The following is an 18,972-nucleotide window of genomic DNA, read 5'->3' as shown; positions in this document are numbered from 1 at the left end:
GAATGCATACATTTGTAGCTTTGAAGACGAACTTCATGAACATTTCCCACTGCAGATCTGCTACTATTCTTTAAATAAAAGTTCAATTAAAAAAAAAAAAAAAACAATATCTTAAAGTGGTAAAACTCACCTCCACAAGAGCTCTTTCCTTAAAATATTTAGATCCACCACCATTTCTTCTTTTCCTAACAAAGCAAAATTAATACAGTATCACAATGATTACAACACCAAATTCAGAATTAAATTTTTAATGCTGAAAGTAAATAGTTAGTTAAAGCTCATTACTTATAAAATTATTTTTAATAATCATTTACTTATAGAAAGGCAATAAGTGGTAATTTCAATAAAGCCAAAGTAAATAAATATGGCATGAACTTGAAATATCAAGGATATACAAAATGTATTGTAAAGAATGTGGCTTTCCAAGAAAATAACCTTTAACTGTTTACTCAAATTCAAAATAGCTACCAGAGCACTTAAAATACAGGAACTCCCTGACTTACGGAAATTCGACTTTACGCACGTCTTTACTGGCCTGTGCAAACTGAAAAAAATATGAAAAATGTATTTTGATCTGTAGGGATAAATGGAGGTATTGTGAAAATATCGTAATGTGAACCCAATAACGTAATACTGTGTGTATATATATATATATTTTTTTTTTTTTTTTTTGTAATTCGTTCCAAGTCCTTGGAAGTTGAAAATTTTGCTATATTACTAAGCTATTTATCTCTCTAAAAGGTCATACTTATAATGGAAATTGGACTACACTTTCATTGTTATCATATGTTCCATTATAACAATCAATTTTGAATGCATTTGTGATATTTTTCTAAAACACATTTCTGGAGGTCACTACCATAAAACAAAAACAATTTGCACTTTCCGGTTTATCGGGCATTTCTGTTAGCACAATCTATTATAAACGAGTAGTAAACTCGATCTTATTGTATTTGAGATAATTCCGATAACTGGAATTCTGTGGGTTTTTACATTATGGTATTATGGTGAAATGTGTTCCCCTTCAGTGAAACCTTCAATCATGTAAAAAACAAATCTTCAGAAACTTCTCTTCATTCCTATTTACACATTACAATGATGAAGGGAAAGGGACCAACGGAAAGTGCAAGTGCTGGCAGTGCCAGGAAATGAAACAAAATTGATTTAGGAATGAAGATTAATTAAGTAGTACAAAACAAGACAAAATTTAGTGACAAATATCTGTTAAGACAAAATTTGTCATTATTGCAAGGGAATTTAGGTCTTGCTGCTTCAACAGTGAATACTATTTTAAGGAACAGTGCGTGTATAAAAGAACATTAAAACAGGGATGGGCAACTTTTTTCGTCAGCAGGCCGAATGAAATTTTCGTATCATGACGCGGGCCGGAATAGATTGAACGATTTAACAAAATAAATCAGAACCTAAAAAATGTTATATTACTTGAATTACCAAATTATTAATGTATTTTAAAAAAAAGTAAATACAATATTTAAATAGAAGTCGATTATAGATAGGTACAGATAAGAACTACAATTTGGAATAAACATTTTTATTGTTATGATAACAAAGTAAATGCAGAAAACAAAAAAACTTTAATGTGAGGGATTACATTTGGAATGTTCCTGATTTATGATTTCATCAAAATTGGGATTCAATTCACTAGTGGCTATTCATAGAACTGCTCCTAAATTTTCATCCGTTATTCTTGATCTAATTTTGCTCTTTGTATTTTTAATTAAAGAAAATGTAGTTTCGCATAGGTATGTCGATCCAAAGAATGTCAAACATTTCTGTGCATTATCCAGAATATTTTAAAACATTTTTGGATTTAACGAGGCATAAAAGTCAGTTATTGTTTTTTCAGCAAATTGATTCTTTAATATTAAATTTGATTGTAAATTTATCAGTTCAAACTGGATACAAGGTGGTGCATCATTGACATTAAAATGGTAGGCTTACTAAAGATAGATCTTTAGAAGTTTTCTGAAAATCATCAAATCTTCTTGTAAATTCATTAAATAAGTCACTTATTATAGCCTCATATTTCTTAAAATCAGCACATAAGTTTTTTTCTCTTTTTTGTAAGATTGGAAAGTGAGTTAACTGTTTATTTTGGAATTGTTGAGAAAATAACTTGAGTTTTCTCGTAAACGATATGACATTTGTATAGATATCAAAAATAAATAGTCCTTTCCCTTATGATAATAAATTTAATTCATTTTGATGCGAAAACATATCAACGGAGAAGAAAAGGTTATTCAGCCATTGTTCATCTTTTAATTCACAAAATTCATTCAGCTTGTCCTTAGCATTTAAGAAGTTTACAATTTCATCCAACAAATCATGAAATCGTTTTAACACTTTTGCAAGACTAAGCCATCTTATGTCCGTATGGTAAGGAATATCAGTAAAATCACATTCAATTTCTTTCAAAAGTGTTATGAATTGCTGGTGGTTTAAAGCTCTTCCACGAATAAAATTAACTACTTTCGTTACAACTGATATAACATGCTTCAGTTTTAAAACTCTTTTGCAAAGGGTTTCTTGATGAATTATACAATGTAAGAAAATTATATCTTTTCCTGGAATACACTTTATTTCGTCGCTTATTCTTTTTAATAATCCAATGTTTTTTCCTGTCAAACTAGGACACCCGTCAGTTGTGATGTTGACAATTTTGTGCCACTTTATATTATGTTTTTGTAAAGCTTCTTGAAGAGCTATAAAAAAATCTTTATACTTACTTTCATTTTCGGCATAGGATATGCAGAAAGTAATTCCACCGTAATTTCAAATCTATGATTTATACCTCGAATAAAGATTAAAAGTTGACTCGTATCGGTAATGTCACATGACTCGTCTAAAGCCAGTGCATGGTAAGTACAATCTTCCAATTTTAATTTTAATTGATCACATAAATTACTTGAAATATTATCAATTCATCTCACAAGTGTTCTTCGTGACAGAAATTTTTTCAAACGTCTGTTTTTTTTTTATCAGGGCATAATAATTCAGCAGTATCTATCAAACATTCCTTCACAAATTCCCCGCCAGAAAATGATTTACATTGTTTTGCAACCTTATGTGCAACAATGTAACTAGCTTTTGTCAGAGCTCTATCTGTATTTGACAAAATTTTCCAAGTATTTTGTTGCTTACGCAAACCACATTTTAAATTTTCTGCTTCAATTTTCATTTGTTCCGGTGAAAATAGCTTATATTTTACGAAATGTTTTGTTGAAAAATGCCTTTTTAGATTATATTCTTTAAAAACGGAAATAGTTTCGTTACAAACCAAACAAACAGCTTTATGGTATATATTTGCAATTAAATATTTGAATGTGAAATTATCATTGAAAATGCGGCATTGGGCATCAATTTTTCTTTTTTTTAATTGGCTCATTTTATGGGCTATAAATTATATTAAATTAAAAATTGTAATAATTAGAAAAGGCATAAACTGACTTATAAAATATCTTGCACCAATATTATATTTTTCAATAAGAAGTCAAACCCAAAGGAACTTCGTTCGATCGATGCTACAATAATAATTAGGAAACACTCTTTGACGCTGCATGGAATCACCTGGTTAACTGCACACTGCTTACTGCTGTACGCTGCACTGGCCACGATTCCCAACTGAACCGAATTAAGCCAAACATTTACGGTTTACGGCGAGTGTAGTCAGGTATGGATTTTCTATATTTATGCATTTACGGAGGGGGCCGGATTCAACATCGTCACAGGCTGGCTGTTGTGCCGACCCCCGTATTAAAGGATCAATTGGGTAACATAAGCCAGAATATCACCAGTGGATCGACACTGACGGAATCCATACTGGCGATCGTTGATCAGATGAATGGTTTCTAGGTAGTTTAAGAGTTGGCGGTTAATTGATTTCTCCATTACTGTAGAAAGAGTAGAAGTAATTGCAATGGGACAATAATTGAATGGGAGGGATTTGTCACCCTTTTTAGGAACTGGCTGGATATGAGCAAATTTCCAAGCAGAAGAAAAAACACGTTTGGAATAAGAAAGTGAAAAAAGGTGGCAAAGAACAGAAGTAAGTTCAGGAGCACAGGTTTTGAGAACAAGTGGAGAAATACCATCAGGACCTGGAGCTTTCTTAGCATCAAGATTCATCAAAATCCTGATATCTTTTTGACGGAAGACCACAGGAGGCATTGAATGGAGCATGTTGGGAATGGTGGGAGGTGTTTTACCAAGATCGTTAATACATGAGCTGGAAGTAAAATGGGATGCTAACAGGTCAGCTTTATCCTTGGCTGGAGTGACAACAGAACCATCTGGTTTGGACAGAGGTGGGAGCAGAGATTGGCAAAAGTTGCGGCCAATAGCTTTGGCAAGAGACCAGAATGCTCGGCTACCATTAGGGCTGTTGTTGTTGTTGTTGTTTTTAACGACACATAGGCTGCTAGGGCCATATTGTGTCTTTCTAATGGTTAATATGGAATATCAGCTTAATTGTGATAGCTATATTTTATGATATATTCCTATACGATTTAGGAAAGTAAAGAGTTCTTTTTGATTAAAATCATCTCCCAGAATCTGTAATAAATTTATTGATGACTGCTTATTAGAAATTGACTTAAAGATGTCTAAACGAATGGTTTGAAAGTGGGGACAGTCCACTAACAAATGTCGAATGGTCAGTTGTACTTGACATGATGTACATTGGGGAGCGCTGTCATTAGTTAATAGATACAGGTGAGTGAGATGAGTGTGCCCAATCCTTAGCCTTCCTAAAATTATTTCATCTCGTCTGTTTTTTCTGAAGCTGGATTGCCACAGCCTTGGTTCCGGTTTTATTTGGTAAAGTTTATTTCCTGGATAACCTTTCCAGATTAATGACCAGCTGTTATAACATGCTTTACGGATAATGTGTTTGTAATCAGTAAATGGAACTTGAAAAGTCTGCGAAATAGTGGTTTCTGGTTGTTTGGCTGCATGATCTGCTCTTTCATTGCCGGATATTCCAGAATGTCCTGGGATCCAGCAGAATGTCACAGTTTGGTTCAATTCCATACAGGCAAGTAACTTAGAATGAATCTGTTTTACTACAGGGTGAGAGGATTTGGTATTAGTATTTATGGCACAGACAGCACTGAGTGAGTCAGTGAATATTAAAGCAGACGGAATTAGTTGTTCAATAATGTGATCCAGAGCTAAGTTTATAGCATAGAGCTCAGCAGTGAAGATACTGCATTCTATTGGCAATGAGACAGAAGTGCTAAATGTTGGGAAGATTGCAGCAGCACCTACTTGGGTCCCGGTTTTTGATCCATCTGTATAGATTTCACATGCGTTTGAATTAGAAAGAGTGTAAGTTGCATGTAACTGTGCGATATTGGAAGGAGACAGCGTGTTCTTTCCCCACTGTTGAAAGTAGTCATCATATATTGCACAGATATTTTCCCAGGGTGGATCTGGTGGTGTTTTGTCCTGAAATATATTGCTGATATCTATGTTTCATGATTGAGCCAGTTCCTTAAATCTAAGTGCAGCAGGTCGGTTTTCATTAGGTTTACTGATATAAAATGACTCGCATTCAGTATTGTAGAGACATCTCCAACAAGGGATGAGCGGGCAGACTACGGATTTTTGCAGCATACATCAGAAGTAATGATTTTCTGCGAAGATGTAAGGGAGGTTCATGAGCTTCGATGTACAGGCTCTGAACCGGGGAAGTTCTGAATGCGCCTAGAGCGACTCTCAAAGCACAGTGCTGGATGGTGTTTAGTCGTTCTAAAGTACTTTTCCTCACTGAATCATATACTGGAGAGGCATAGTCCAAGCGAGACCTGATGAGAGCTCTATACAGATGGATGAGAGTATGACGATCAGCACCCCATGACATGGATGACACACACCGAAGGATATTCAATTTCTTCAAGCAGATGGTACGAAGATAGGCCACATGTGCTTGAAAGTTCAGTTTCCTGTCTAGTATCAGACCAAGGAAACGGATATTGTGAGCAAGAGGAATTGGCACGTTATTTATCTTTAGCTCTGGATCAGGATGAAGTGACCGAAGTTTGCAGAAATGAGTGGTAGTGGTTTTCTGTTCAGCGAGATTATATCCATTTCTTAAGGTCCAGGATTGAATTTTCGTTAAAGCAATTTGTAGCTGCCTTTCGATAGTATTCATGCTTTGCGATTGGCAGGATATAGTGAGATCGTCAGCATACATGTATACTTCAATCATTTTTGGAAGTTCTTCCAAAATATTGTTGATCCTAATCGCAAATAGGGTTGGACTCAATATGGAACCCTGTGGGACACCCTCTTCTTGAATGTGAGATGTTGACAGCATGTTTTTATATCGGACCTGAAATGTACGCAATTTTAAAAAGTTCTGAATTATTAAAGGGAGATGTCCTCTCAGCCCCAACTGATGCATATCTTTAATAATACCATGATGCCATGTGGTGTCAAATGCTTTATGAATATCCAGGTTGACCATCACTAGATGTTGTTTTCTCACGAAGGCATTACGAATGTTTGATTCAATTTTTACAAGTACATCTAGGGTGGACCTGTTTTTACGGAAGCCATATTGGTGATCAGAAAGGAGATTTTCGGAGTCTAGAATCCAGGTGAGCCTCTTATGTACCATCCTTTCAAAGATTTTGCCCAGACAGCTTGTCAATGATATTGGTCTGTAATTCTCAACTAGAGAAGGATCTTTGCCTGGTTTTGGAATAGCACAAATATAGGAATGACGCCATGACAGAGGATACGTATTTTCAGAGAAGATCCGGTTATAAAAGAGTAATAGTGTGCCAAGATCGGCTTCACACAGATGCTTCAGCATATTGTAGTGAATGCCGTCTGGTCCTGCTGCGCTGTTCGGAGATTTGCTCAAAGATTCTCTCAGTTCAGATAGAGTAAACAGCTGGTTATATGGAAGTGAAAGTCTAGTTGTGAAATTAAACTTATGACGTTCTGAATCAGTTTTACTGCGTTGAAAGGAGATCGCATAAGAGGAACAGGCAGAAATGTTATAAAAAGATTCGGCTAAAGCATTTGCAATGTCAGTAGGAGAGGATAAGTCCTGCCCATTGCATTGTATTATTGGAGATTGCTGCGGTAGAAATTTCCCATTCAGAGCTTGAATTTTTCTCCAAATGACTCGAGTGTCAGTATTTTTATTAATATCTGAGGCGAATTTAATCCAGGAGTCACGTTTTGCTGTCTTCCTAATTTGTCTTGCTTTGGCTCTGAGTTTTTTGTACATAATGAGGTTGGCGGTAGTTGGAAATTTGCGAAACTGGTTCCAGGCATGATTTTTTTCTCGTTTCGCTTTGGAGCATTCTTCATTCCACCACTGATTTTGGTGTACCCGCTTGCACTGGTTAGATTTTGGAATGGAAATTTCTGCTGCAGATAATATGTGGCTTGTAATGTGATCAGTTACGTCATCAATACGATTTTGTTGTACATATAGTTTGTCAAGTAGAACACAAGTTGAATAGTTTTTACAGTCTGCTTTATGAAAGTTCCAAGAAGTGCGGCCTTTAGGACATGACACCGTCTGTGTTTGAATTGAACTGATGATAGGAAAATGGTCACTGTGCAATGGATCATTTAACACTAACCATTCCATGCTTGGAAAAAGAGAGGCTGAACATATTGATAAGTCTATGGCTGATGTACTACCTGTAGGTAGTTGAATATGAGTTGGAGAGCCAGAATTTAACAGAGTCAGGTTATGGTTATCCAGGAACATTTCTATTAATTGGCCTCTCCTATCCATGATGGGAGATCCCCACAATGGATGGTGACCGTTGAAATCGCCGAGTAAACAGACTGGAGGTGGCAATTGTGTGATAAGGTTGTCAAGTTCAATCTGGGAGCAAGGATAATTCGGTGGGATATAAATGGATGCAAGGGTTAACGATATTCCCATTGCTATCCGAACCGCTACAACTTCTAAAGAGGTTTGTAGTTGGAGATGTCTTGACGGTATGTTAGTTCGAATAAGAATAGCCACCCCACCACGAGCAGGAGTGTCAGAATCCCTGTCTCGCCTAAACATAGAATAATTTTTAATTTTCAGAGAAACTTGTGGTGATAAAAAGGTTTCCTGTAAACATACACCTATTGCTTTAGTTTGTATTAGTAAATCATTCAAGTCATCTATATTACTGCGTAATCCTCTACAGTTCCATTGAAGGAATTTATTCATTTGCTGGATTTATTGGAGGAAGATTGATCTGACTGTTTTTTCTGGGAAGGTTTCTGTCTGCTTAGTTTCGATTTTTCATTTCTGGGAAATGTTGGGCGTCCTGTATCCATGGTATCATTCGCATGTAACTCAAGTACTGTCTCTTCATCCTCTGACTGAACCTCCATTTCCATGTTGCTAATCCTTGGTTTCGATTTCTTCTGGTTTTCAATAGTAGCTGATTTCGTTGTTTCTGGCAAGGTTGAGATAGCATCAGTTGGGATGCTGATTGGGGTGTTGCTGGTCTCACTGACTGTAGTTTTCTTATTATAAGTTAGCGCAGTTTTGGCCCAGGCGGCAAAGCAAATATTCGGTTCGATGGAGACATCTGTTTGGGTTGCAGCTGAGCGGCTATTTTTTGTGACCGATGCATATGATCGGCTAGGCATGGTTAGCATTATTTGCTTTCTTGCTTCAGGGTATGTGACTTTATGCTCCACTTTATACTTTTGAATTTTTTTCCCTGTTTTCCAAAGGTCACACGCTTTAGAAAATGCAGGATGGCTTCCTTTACAGTTTGGGCAAACAGGAGTGGAAGCTGTACAGTCTTCTTGAGAATGCTCCTTGGAACCACAAAGAGGACACACAGCATCGCCTCGGCATGCTGTTTGAGAATGACCGTACTTCTGACATTTAAAGCAGCGAATGGGGTTTGGGATGTAAGGACGAATCTTACAATTTAGGTAACCTGCTTTAACAGAAGATGGAAGAGTCGGAGTACTGAAAGTTAAAATGATGGACCTGGTTGGTAGTAGGTTGCCATCTTTTTTAGTCATGATTCTCCGTGCATGAGTCACTTTTTGATCACTAAGCTCTTGTATTATTTCTTGTTCAGAGACATTTAGTAAGTCCCATTCGCTGATGACGCCTTTAGAGGTGTTCAGGGTGTTATGTGGCGTAACTGACACTGGAATGCTGTTAAAAGTTGTCAATTTTAACAATTTTTCTGAATGGCTTGGCTTGGAAGCTTCAATTAGGTCTCCAGATTGAAGACGCTTCACCATTTTAGGAGATCCAACAACCGATTCTAAACATTTCTGTATTAGAAATGGCGATAACTTGCCTACAGGTTGTGTGGATAATGAGTGCATTATTAGAAATGCTGGCATATCTGCACTCTGTTTTTCAGTCCGCTGTCTCTTCGGACGATTCAAGTCACGCTCTGGATCAGAGTTGACAGCTATGGAGCTCGTGGGCTCTAGCGGTGGATATGCATCACAATCCATCGTTGCTCCTTTCAGCCCTGGAAGAGGGAATTCCTTCTCCCAGGTTACCGACCCCGCCACGTGGAGGCAGGAGCAGTGCCAACCAGTGACCAAGCGATCAGCAGAAGAAGAGAGCAGTACGTTGCTAGCGATGGCAGTAACGTTGCAAGCGGGGTTAGCAGTAACGTTGCTAGCGTTGAAGCAGTGACGTTGCTCAGCGAGGGAAGCAGTGACGTTGCGAGCGGTCAGCAGTGACGTTGCGAGCGGTGGAGGGTTTATGAAAGCACTAGTACTCACTCTAGGAAAAACGCTAGAAAACGCACTAGAAAGATCGCTTGGGAACTATCGCTTGGCACTCGGGGCCTACCATTAGGGCAAGAAGCAAGTTTCTCTACTCTTAGCCTGTTCAAACTCTAGCTTGGACTGATTAATAACTGCTTTACAATTTTTGCGAGCTTTGGTGTAGGCAGAAAATGAAACTGAAGAATTAGAAACAAGCCAATTATGATATGCAACATTCTTCTCTTGAACAGCCTTAGCACATTTATTGGAAAACCAAGGTTTAAATAAAGGACAAGATTTTAAAGTGGAGTGTGGGATAAAGGATTCCATTCCTGCAAGAATAATTTCACTGACATGATCTGAGCAAACGTTGACATCAGAAGTTTTGAAACAGTAATCCGACCAAGGAAAAGAAGTCTCGCAGGTCATCCCATTTTGCATTCTTCTAATGCCAAACAACACGAGGTTGGGAATAGCCATGAGATAAAGGTTCCATTGGAGAAGAGACAATCACTATGTTGTGATCTGAAGTACCTAAAGGACCTCTCACTTCGACCGTGTACTTAGAAGGGTTGTTTGTGAGAAAAAGATCAAGCGTATTGGCTGTATGATTAGGATTATCGGTATTCTTGTAGGTAAATGAACAATCTGTGCTAGGTCATTAGTAACTGCAAAAGCCTCAGCATCTCGACCTGCTGGGTCGGTGTGACTAGAAAATGGAAGCCAGCTAGAGTTGTGAACATTAAAATCAACAAGGAAAATTACCTCACAGTTAGGAAAGTTGGACTGGAGAAAGTCAAGTTGCAAAGAAAGGAAGTCAAAGAGCTCCAAGTGATTAGTTGAGTTGGAAAAACGGTAGAGACAACAGATGAATTTGACACAATGAGGTAGAGAGATTTTAAGCCAGAGAAGATCAAAGAGAGGAGATTCCAAATTGCCAAGTCTCTGACATGGAATATCAGAACAGACATATGCACAAGTACCACCTTTGAGGCGAAAGGAATCATACAGCAAATAATTTGGGCATCTGAGATGAGCAGTAGTTGAATCAACCGATAACTGAGATTCTGTCAGAAAAAGTACATGGGGTTTGGCAGACTGCAAGTGGAAATGGACATCGTTGAGATTAGAATTGAGCCCATGTATATTTGTGAAATGAATTAGGAAGTGCTTGGGAGGTTTAGGTCTTTTCGCAGATAAGCTTGCTCTATTAGTTTGACAATTCATGGTGTATTCAATAGTAAGGAAAAGTGGGTGGGACATGCTGTATGACGTAATGAAATTTTTGGATATGGTGTACACATGGTAAGGATATACCCAGATCCTTGAAATAACGTGGCCTCGACAATGCTCTCCGCATACACACTACTCGGACTCCCTCCAGTCACTATCTAGCAGGGTAGAGGTAGCAAGATCATACACTAGCTGATCCGGAAGCCTCCTAGAGAGTTACCAATAGGTTCGGTCCAGTGTTCTAAATTGCGGCCGGCCTGCAAACACCGTTTTAGAGCTGTACCCTCAAAATGTAAGGCATATTGGATCTCGCCACATCATTCATCATAACCTCAAAAGTCATCAATCATACTGCATGATGGAAGAGATAGGGAAGGGTTGACCGGAACTTAGCTCTAGAGACTAAACATGGGTTCCACCACTTCAAGCCTCCAATAAGCAAAGTGGTAGTATTTCACCGGTTGATGAGAGTCATTACCACCTAGTACTGCCTGGTAACATAGAGGGGCGGCGTTGCTCCATGTGGTGTGGGTGCCACACCTCGACCCCTGCTTATGTTGGTTCACACCTGGGTAGTCACCCACCATGTACTTGTACATGGAGGTTATACACAGGATTACTAACAGTCCCACCATCGTGAAGGTGCAAGCAGAGGATTTGGCTGTCACAGACCGTCCGGACTTCGCCGAAATTGGGTCCACTTGACTTGAGTGTCACCCGAATATCAGTTCCATCAGCGTTTTAGACTCCCAGGTAGCAAGTCTGGCATATCTGAGAGAATGTCTGTGACAACCTCAAGGACCATTGGATGTGAATGATGATGTCAGAAAGACCAACTTTCTGTGCGATCCCCACTGATAAATGTTTTTTCCTAGTTTCATTTATATTTTTATTTTGTATTTTTTAGCTTTTTTCTAATGTCATGGCATATTTTAATAATCTAATAGCATTTTAAAATAATTTTAGGATATACCGCACTTAGAGAACTGCTCTGAAAATTTTTATGTGCACAATTGATCAAACTATACAATATTTAGCTTATAGATGCAAATGTAATTTATGAATTTAATTATACAATAATTATCTGAATAGTAATATATGCTAATTGTAATGTAATTATTACCTTATAGGTTTAGTGGGCTATCATACAGCTGTCTGACATTGGCTAAAAATAAAACTTGAGTGCATATTATATAAGAAATCTAGGCAGGTGTTGGTATTACATAATATCTAATGTAAATACAAGAAATACCACTGTAAATACAAGAAAATTAGAAGCAATCCAGCACATCATCCTACTTTCCATCACCAGAGTCTGTTGACAGTCATCACGCATGTCCTGCAGGTGCTGGCCGGTGCACTACTTCTGGACCTAGAGGTAGTAAAGTGCAGATTACCATATAATCTCTCCAAGGGGCAGAGATTTTACCTGCAGATCCTTTACCTGCATTGATTTCACCATCAACCCTGCAAATAAAAGTCAGAGTGGAAAAAGCAAGACTCACCTTCAAAGGGCATGGCAACTGAGATGGGACCAAACCATAAAGGGATCCATCACTAAGAAATTCATCCCCAAAATCTCAAGAATCTGCCCCAAATTACCAACATGGTTCTCACCAGGACTCCATGCTACCTTCCATTTCATGGGCATTCAAAGAAAACTGACCGAGTTTATGACTGTAGAAGATCCAAGCTGCCACTGTAGCTCGTCAGAGACCTGTGAGCATCTGCTCTATCACTGTGACATTTATGAGGACCTTAGGCACTCTCTCATGACGAGAATTCACTACCTCCCCATGAACATGAAGCATCACCTGCTTGACTCCACTGAAGAATACACAGCTTTCACCACCTTTGCAAAGGACCTTTTTCAGAGGCAAAAAACCCTACCCAGAACATAAGAGAGCTGGGAATAGGAATGTATCCTGTAATCGAAATCTACTGGTGACTGGGACCCAACTACCCACTTGAAGACTGCTCGGATCACCAACTTATCTCGGATGGGACCTCTGTCCCACAAATGATGTCAAACCAGACATGATCCTCAACTTGGACTCCTCACCAACAGTGACAATGTGCTCTTTACTGCCTATGGCTGATGGTGATCTATACCAGGCTTCTTTTCCTGGTACCTTTACTCCTCCCCTGGTGGTGGTGGTGGTGGGAGGGGGGAGACAGCCCAATCTCCTCTACTCCCCTGCCAACTGTTCTGCTGGTGGGGCACAGGCCTGCCCCCCCAGTGAACAACCTGGGGTCACCTTTTCTATCATCCCCAATACTTCTGTCTCCCCCCCCCAAAAAAAAAACACCAGCATACACCCCACGCAGGCACCTCGGTAGCCAGGTGGGAAGGAGCAGCAGTGCATAACACATGCTTCTTGATTAGACCGGGGTTCAAGTCCGTCACCACCAAATACGGAGGATGCGGAAACGTCAGGGAATGACCACCGCATATCCCGGAGCAATATGGCCTTAGTTGTTAATGCTCCTAAAAACCAAATAACAACAAACACCCCACACAAACCACAAAAACTTAATTTCGTCAAAATTAAACCACATAAACCTCATTTGGCTTTTCTAATTTCAGTATTCACCCCTACAGATTTTTTTTTTTTTTTTTTTATAGGCCCTAGTCACTGAAATCTCAGGAAACTAGGTGGCAGGGCCTGCCAGAGTATGTATAAAATCTACTGGGTACTTGACCTGCCTCCTCGCAGCAAAGTGTGGTAACGATGGGTCCCAACAGCTAAAAGGTCAGATGAACAACAGTACACAACACTACACATATACATTGCCCACACACTTTTAAACCTCTGGCCTTAACAGACTGTACTGTACTGTCTTACATTCACAATCAAAACAACACTGAGTGGGGGGTGGAACCCCTGGTGCCATGAGACCCTAAATCTAAATACACTTTAGCCACAATTACAACAAAAGAATTGCCATAATCATAGTTGAATGAAATTTTTCTGGTGTTAAAATACCGAAGTGTAAATTTGCTAAGCACAAAAAAAAAAAAAAGTGTCTAAATTTAGTGAAAGTTTTTTTAATGGATTGCTTTGTTATACTGTAAACCACTGTATTGCACTCCACATCATATTGTAGCCATAAGGTAATCACAGCATGGATCTGTTAAAGGGAAATTGTGCCTGACCAATAATCTAATTAGTACAATGAGGTTATCACAGTAGCCAATCAGAATAGTCAGGCAGGATTGATATACCAGAAACTGAACACAACAAGAACAACTCTGTTAATACAGTTCAACAATGAAAGATTGTTGAAATCTTTCATTGTTGAATCGTTCATTGTTGAGGGGAAAGTTGCTACTATGAATAAATGGACTAGTAAGTGGTAGAAACAGTGTGGATATAAATGGCCCCTGCTCTTTGTGAACTAATGTGATGAGTCAGGGACGAGAGAGTTTGGTGTTGGGTCCCCCTGTACTGTTTTTAATATTTATTAATGATAGTGTCATAGATATTTTAATTCTGATGTCTAAGTTTGAGATGATACAAAGGTGAGCAGGGTGGTTAATGAAATTAATCAGAGTATATTACTTCAAGAAAATCTAGATAGACAGATGGGCTGAAAACTGGTAACAAGGTTTAATACTGATAAATGTAAGCTATTATATTTGGGTAGCAGTAGCCCTAGAATAAATTACCCTTTGGGTACCACACCTAAGGTAGTTGATATGGAAAAGGCCTAACGGTAATTGAACAGCCCAACACGACGTTCTCTGAGCAGTGCAGACAGGCTGCCAGAATAGCTCATAGGGTTTCTTGTTGATAAGATACAAGAACTTTGTCAGCAGGGACAAAAAAGGTAATTATTTCATTGTATAAAGCAATGATTATATCACACCTGGAGTACTATATAAGTCTGAAGCTTATTTTAGGGAGGATTCAAAATCTATTGGAAAAAGTGCAGAGAAGAGCAAAAAGACTAGTTGGGACATAAAAGTATATTGTTACCAAGACTAGAGATCTATGAAAATGAGGCATCTGCATAATGACACAACTGAAGCGTATAAGGCTTAAGTAGATAAATGTTGATGGCATCTTTTGCCTGTCTGATGACATACACACAATAAGACAAATTTAAAAAAGGATGGCTGCAGAATAAAAGTGAATAAATGCTGAATTCACATTCAGCCAAAGAGTAACTGTTTACTCTTTTATTCAAACTCCCCACTTCCACAACAGGTAGAATAAATTTCTACCTATTGTGGAAGTGGGGAGTTTGAATACATTTAAGGAAAGACAAATTACTGATAAACTTACTTTAAATTTATTCAGCAACTAAAAGAATGGACAATTGAAGTGGATAAATTTTGTATTTATTTATTATTATTTTTTTTGTGATGCTGTATAAGTATCTTCCTTGCATCATTTTTATGATATTAAAACTATGCGAAAAACAAAAAAAATTTTTACTACTACTGACTATAGAAAAATGATTCATTGTTACTTGTCATAATAAACACAACTAAGTAATCCAGCAGGAAAAGGAAGGTAAATCTTAAATCCTGCTCACACAAACTGCCTGACTCCCAGAAATAAGTTATTTCTGTTTTACATGGAATCATGTAAAGTTTGTGTATTCCTTTAAACTTGAACTATCCAAAATTGCACAAGGACCAATTTGTAATTGAGAATTTTAAATCCGACAATCTCAGCCGGTAGATAGCACAAAGAAGGTCCATATGTCCTAACAGCGACAAATTGAACACTTCCTTGTAGATTCTGTCAATGTCAATCCACGGGTGATATTCTGGCTTATGTTACCCATCTTTGGACAAATTCAATGGAAAGGTTTGATGAAACTCAAGTGGTTGCTCTTGACATTTCAAAGGCTTCTGATTGTGTTTGGCATAAAGGTCTAAGTTTCCATCTTATGGTTTGCCAACTGTTTTTTGTAATCGGGTATCCAGTTTACTCTTCAACCGCTCACTGCAGGTGATGGTAAATGGCTCTCTGTCTTCTAACTTCTGCACTAATGCTGGTGTTCCCCAAAGTTCAGTTCTTTCTCCAACTCTTTTCCTCTTAATGACGTTCTTCCATTGACCGGAAATCCTATCCATAGATTTGCTGATGATAGTACATTGCATTCCACCTTCCACTACACAAACAGCTTCAACTTCTTGAATATCCACTACCAATTCCTTAAATGCTGATCTCCAGGCAATTCTCCAGTGGGGCAATAATAACTTAGTTTATTTTAATCCTTCTAAAACTCAGTCTGTCTTATATCTCACAAAAAGAATTCTTCTGCTCCTATGCTTATCTTTCATGACACTTCGATTTCTAGGCAAGATCATATATCTCTATTGGGGATTACCCTGACTTCTAATCTCTCTTGGTATAAGCACTTTACAAATATTGCTTCCTCTGCAACTAAAAAACTGGGTTTTCTCTTTTGCTCTCAATGTTAATTTTTTCCAAACAGGTATTCACTGTGTACAAATATCAAATATGCTCTACCGTGAAATATTGTTCCCACATCTGTGCTCCTAAAACCTCTCTCAGGCTTCTGGATTCCATTCAAAAGAGGGCAGTTAGATTAATGAATGACTCATCTCTAACAGTCTCTCTCCACTCTCTGTCTCATAGATGTTCTGTTTCTGCTGCATGCCTTTTCTATAGATACTTCCATGGGCGTTGTTCTTCTGAATTAGTTTCTATAATTCCAGCTGTCTTCCAAAGCAGTCTGAACATGTGCCGCAACCAGCCATCATCTTTTTACTGTCCATCTTGAAACTCAGAGAACCAACTTTTCTCCTTCCTCATTTATTCCTTCAAGTTCCATTTTCTGGAACAACCTTCCATCTTACATATTTCCTGAAAATTACAATTTAGAGAAGTTCAATTTTTTTTAGGAGTGGTCACCAAGTATGATGACTAGGTATGGTGATCACCCCTAAAAAAAAAAAAAAAAAATTTGTGTATGTGCCGAGCACGCATAGCCAAAGTTAAGTGACAATTCTTTATGTGAACATTTATCACTTGACTGAGGATTCTGTATAGACTGCATGAATGCCGCTGGCGACGAATCTGCATGAATAGGAGCCTCGGAGATATGAGACATTCTGTTACCAAATCTAGTTTCGGCAAGTGCTGTGGCATCAGATGATATTTAAAACCATTTGACTTCGATAGAGTTGAAATCGCTTTGTTCTTGAGAGTCGCAGCAACTGTTATAGGCTGACATTTGACTTGCATCCGCATTTGGAAAGGCTGTTTGAAGAAGAGTGTGATCTCGAGCTGCTACAATCTTCACATCATTCTTGAACCAAAGCTGATCACACACGGAACAGACTGAACTGAAATAATTATCCAGGAATGTACGTTTAAACTGTGCGTGGATGCGTCAGTGTTTCTTAAAATCCTGTTGATTATGCCCCCTACGTGTTGAACAATTGGAGTACTTCTGGCAGTCGGTTTTGGCTCCTTCACTTTTTGTTTACAACTGGGCTTTGAGGACTCTTCATCATTTTCATTTGCAGAATCAACTTCCATGACTCCTTCCAAATTCACTTCTAACATGCTCTGAAGATGTGGAAGGACTCTCCGGCTTTTTTGTTCAACCCCATCACACGCTGTAATTTCTTCCACTGTGGAAATAGCTTAGATCTCTCCTTTGTATTCAATGGAGGTGGTTTCGGTGTTCGCATTATACGTGCTCTATACGCCTTACAATGCTCACCATTAGTCTTTGACAGGTTGAATTATAAATTTTTTTTCTGTTGAAATTTTTTTATTAAATGCGGTGGCGAATGACGAAATAAATAGCATGATGCAATCAATAGGGGTACTGATTGGGTCATGCATCGTTCGTGCCTAGTATGAAGTGGTACAATGGTGGGGAGGGGGGCTGAATCATTTTGTGTCGAATTTTCTTGGAGATTTTTGTCAATCCATGAATGCATTGCACACGTACGTGCACTATATGCCGTACAATGGTCACTAGAGTGGACCCCCACTTTACAATTGGTTCACTGTATGATCAAATCACTTTATGATATGTAGTAAGCGACGGTCTTTGTGATCACGTTTGTGAACTGAATTTGAAATCTATTAACAGCGATTCTAATAAGCAAAAATAGGAGGAATATTATCCACAGGCTATAAAAGTAAAGATATAAAGCACAGATTTACACTTTATTACCTTACCAATTAACAAAATTAAATGATACATAAAAATTGGAAGAATATTTTCCACAGGTTAACAAAAGAAAAGAAAGGAAGGCAAAAAGTCAATTACACCATGTATTCCCAGGTGGTCACCCTCCCAATTACTAACTGGGCATAATGCTGCTTAACTTCAGTAATTGCACAAGAACAGGAGCATTTAGCCTAGTACGACAGTTGGTTGTTGTTATTGGGTTTAACGACACAAGGGCTACCGAGGCCAAATTGTCTCTTCATTGTTTAATTGCATGACCATATCCTTATAGTTGTTAAATTATATACCCCTGTATACGCCAATACATTTTAAATATATTAAAAGTTCATCATATTTGCATCGTTTTCTAGGATGAGATAAATCATGTGAAACGTTAAGCCTGGAAACTGATTGAAAAGTGTTTGACCAGATGGTTGAATATAAGGGACAATCAAGCAGAAAATGGCAGACCATAAGCTGACTGTTAGAGGATGAGCACTGGTGTGGGTTTTCCCCCTAGTAACAGGTAGATATGGGTATGATGCGCATGTCCAATTCTCAGCCTTGCCAACACCACTTCCTCTCATCTGTTTTGTCGGAAGCCAGAGAGCCACAGCTTCGGTTCTTGTTTTATCTGGTAAAATTTGCTTTTAGTATTCCTTTTCCAGATCTGTGACCAGTTGTCGTAACATGCTTTACGAATAACAGGCTTATAGTCAGTGTAAGGAACCTGAGGATGCTGAGGGGGAGTGGGTTGAGGATGTTTAGCGGCAATCATCATTCTTCTCTTTCTTGGTGATTCCCTTTTGACTCTCTCTCTCTCTCTCGATA

The 18,972-nt window shown here is 38.3% G+C and overlaps 1 protein-coding gene across 1 annotated transcript in view; it reads right to left on the bottom strand.

The window, feature by feature from the left end:
• Window positions 1–18,972, bottom strand: part of LOC150083718 (AP-1 complex-associated regulatory protein-like) — a 149,489-nt gene that overhangs the window by 118,427 nt on the left and 12,090 nt on the right. Inside the window, exon 2 of the mRNA XM_090378582.1 lies at window positions 131–185. Coding sequence (XP_090234708.1) covers window positions 131–185 — 55 coding nt within the window. The remainder of the gene's footprint in view (window positions 1–130; window positions 186–18,972) is intronic.

The sequence above is a fragment of the Mastigoproctus giganteus genome, chromosome 7 (assembly GCF_048544385.1).
Source record: "Mastigoproctus giganteus isolate SK-2022 chromosome 7, ASM4854438v1, whole genome shotgun sequence".
Lineage (NCBI taxonomy): Eukaryota > Metazoa > Arthropoda > Arachnida > Uropygi > Thelyphonidae > Mastigoproctus > Mastigoproctus giganteus.
Note: the sequence above shows the minus strand (reverse complement) of the source record. Positions and strands in the feature narration are given on the sequence as shown.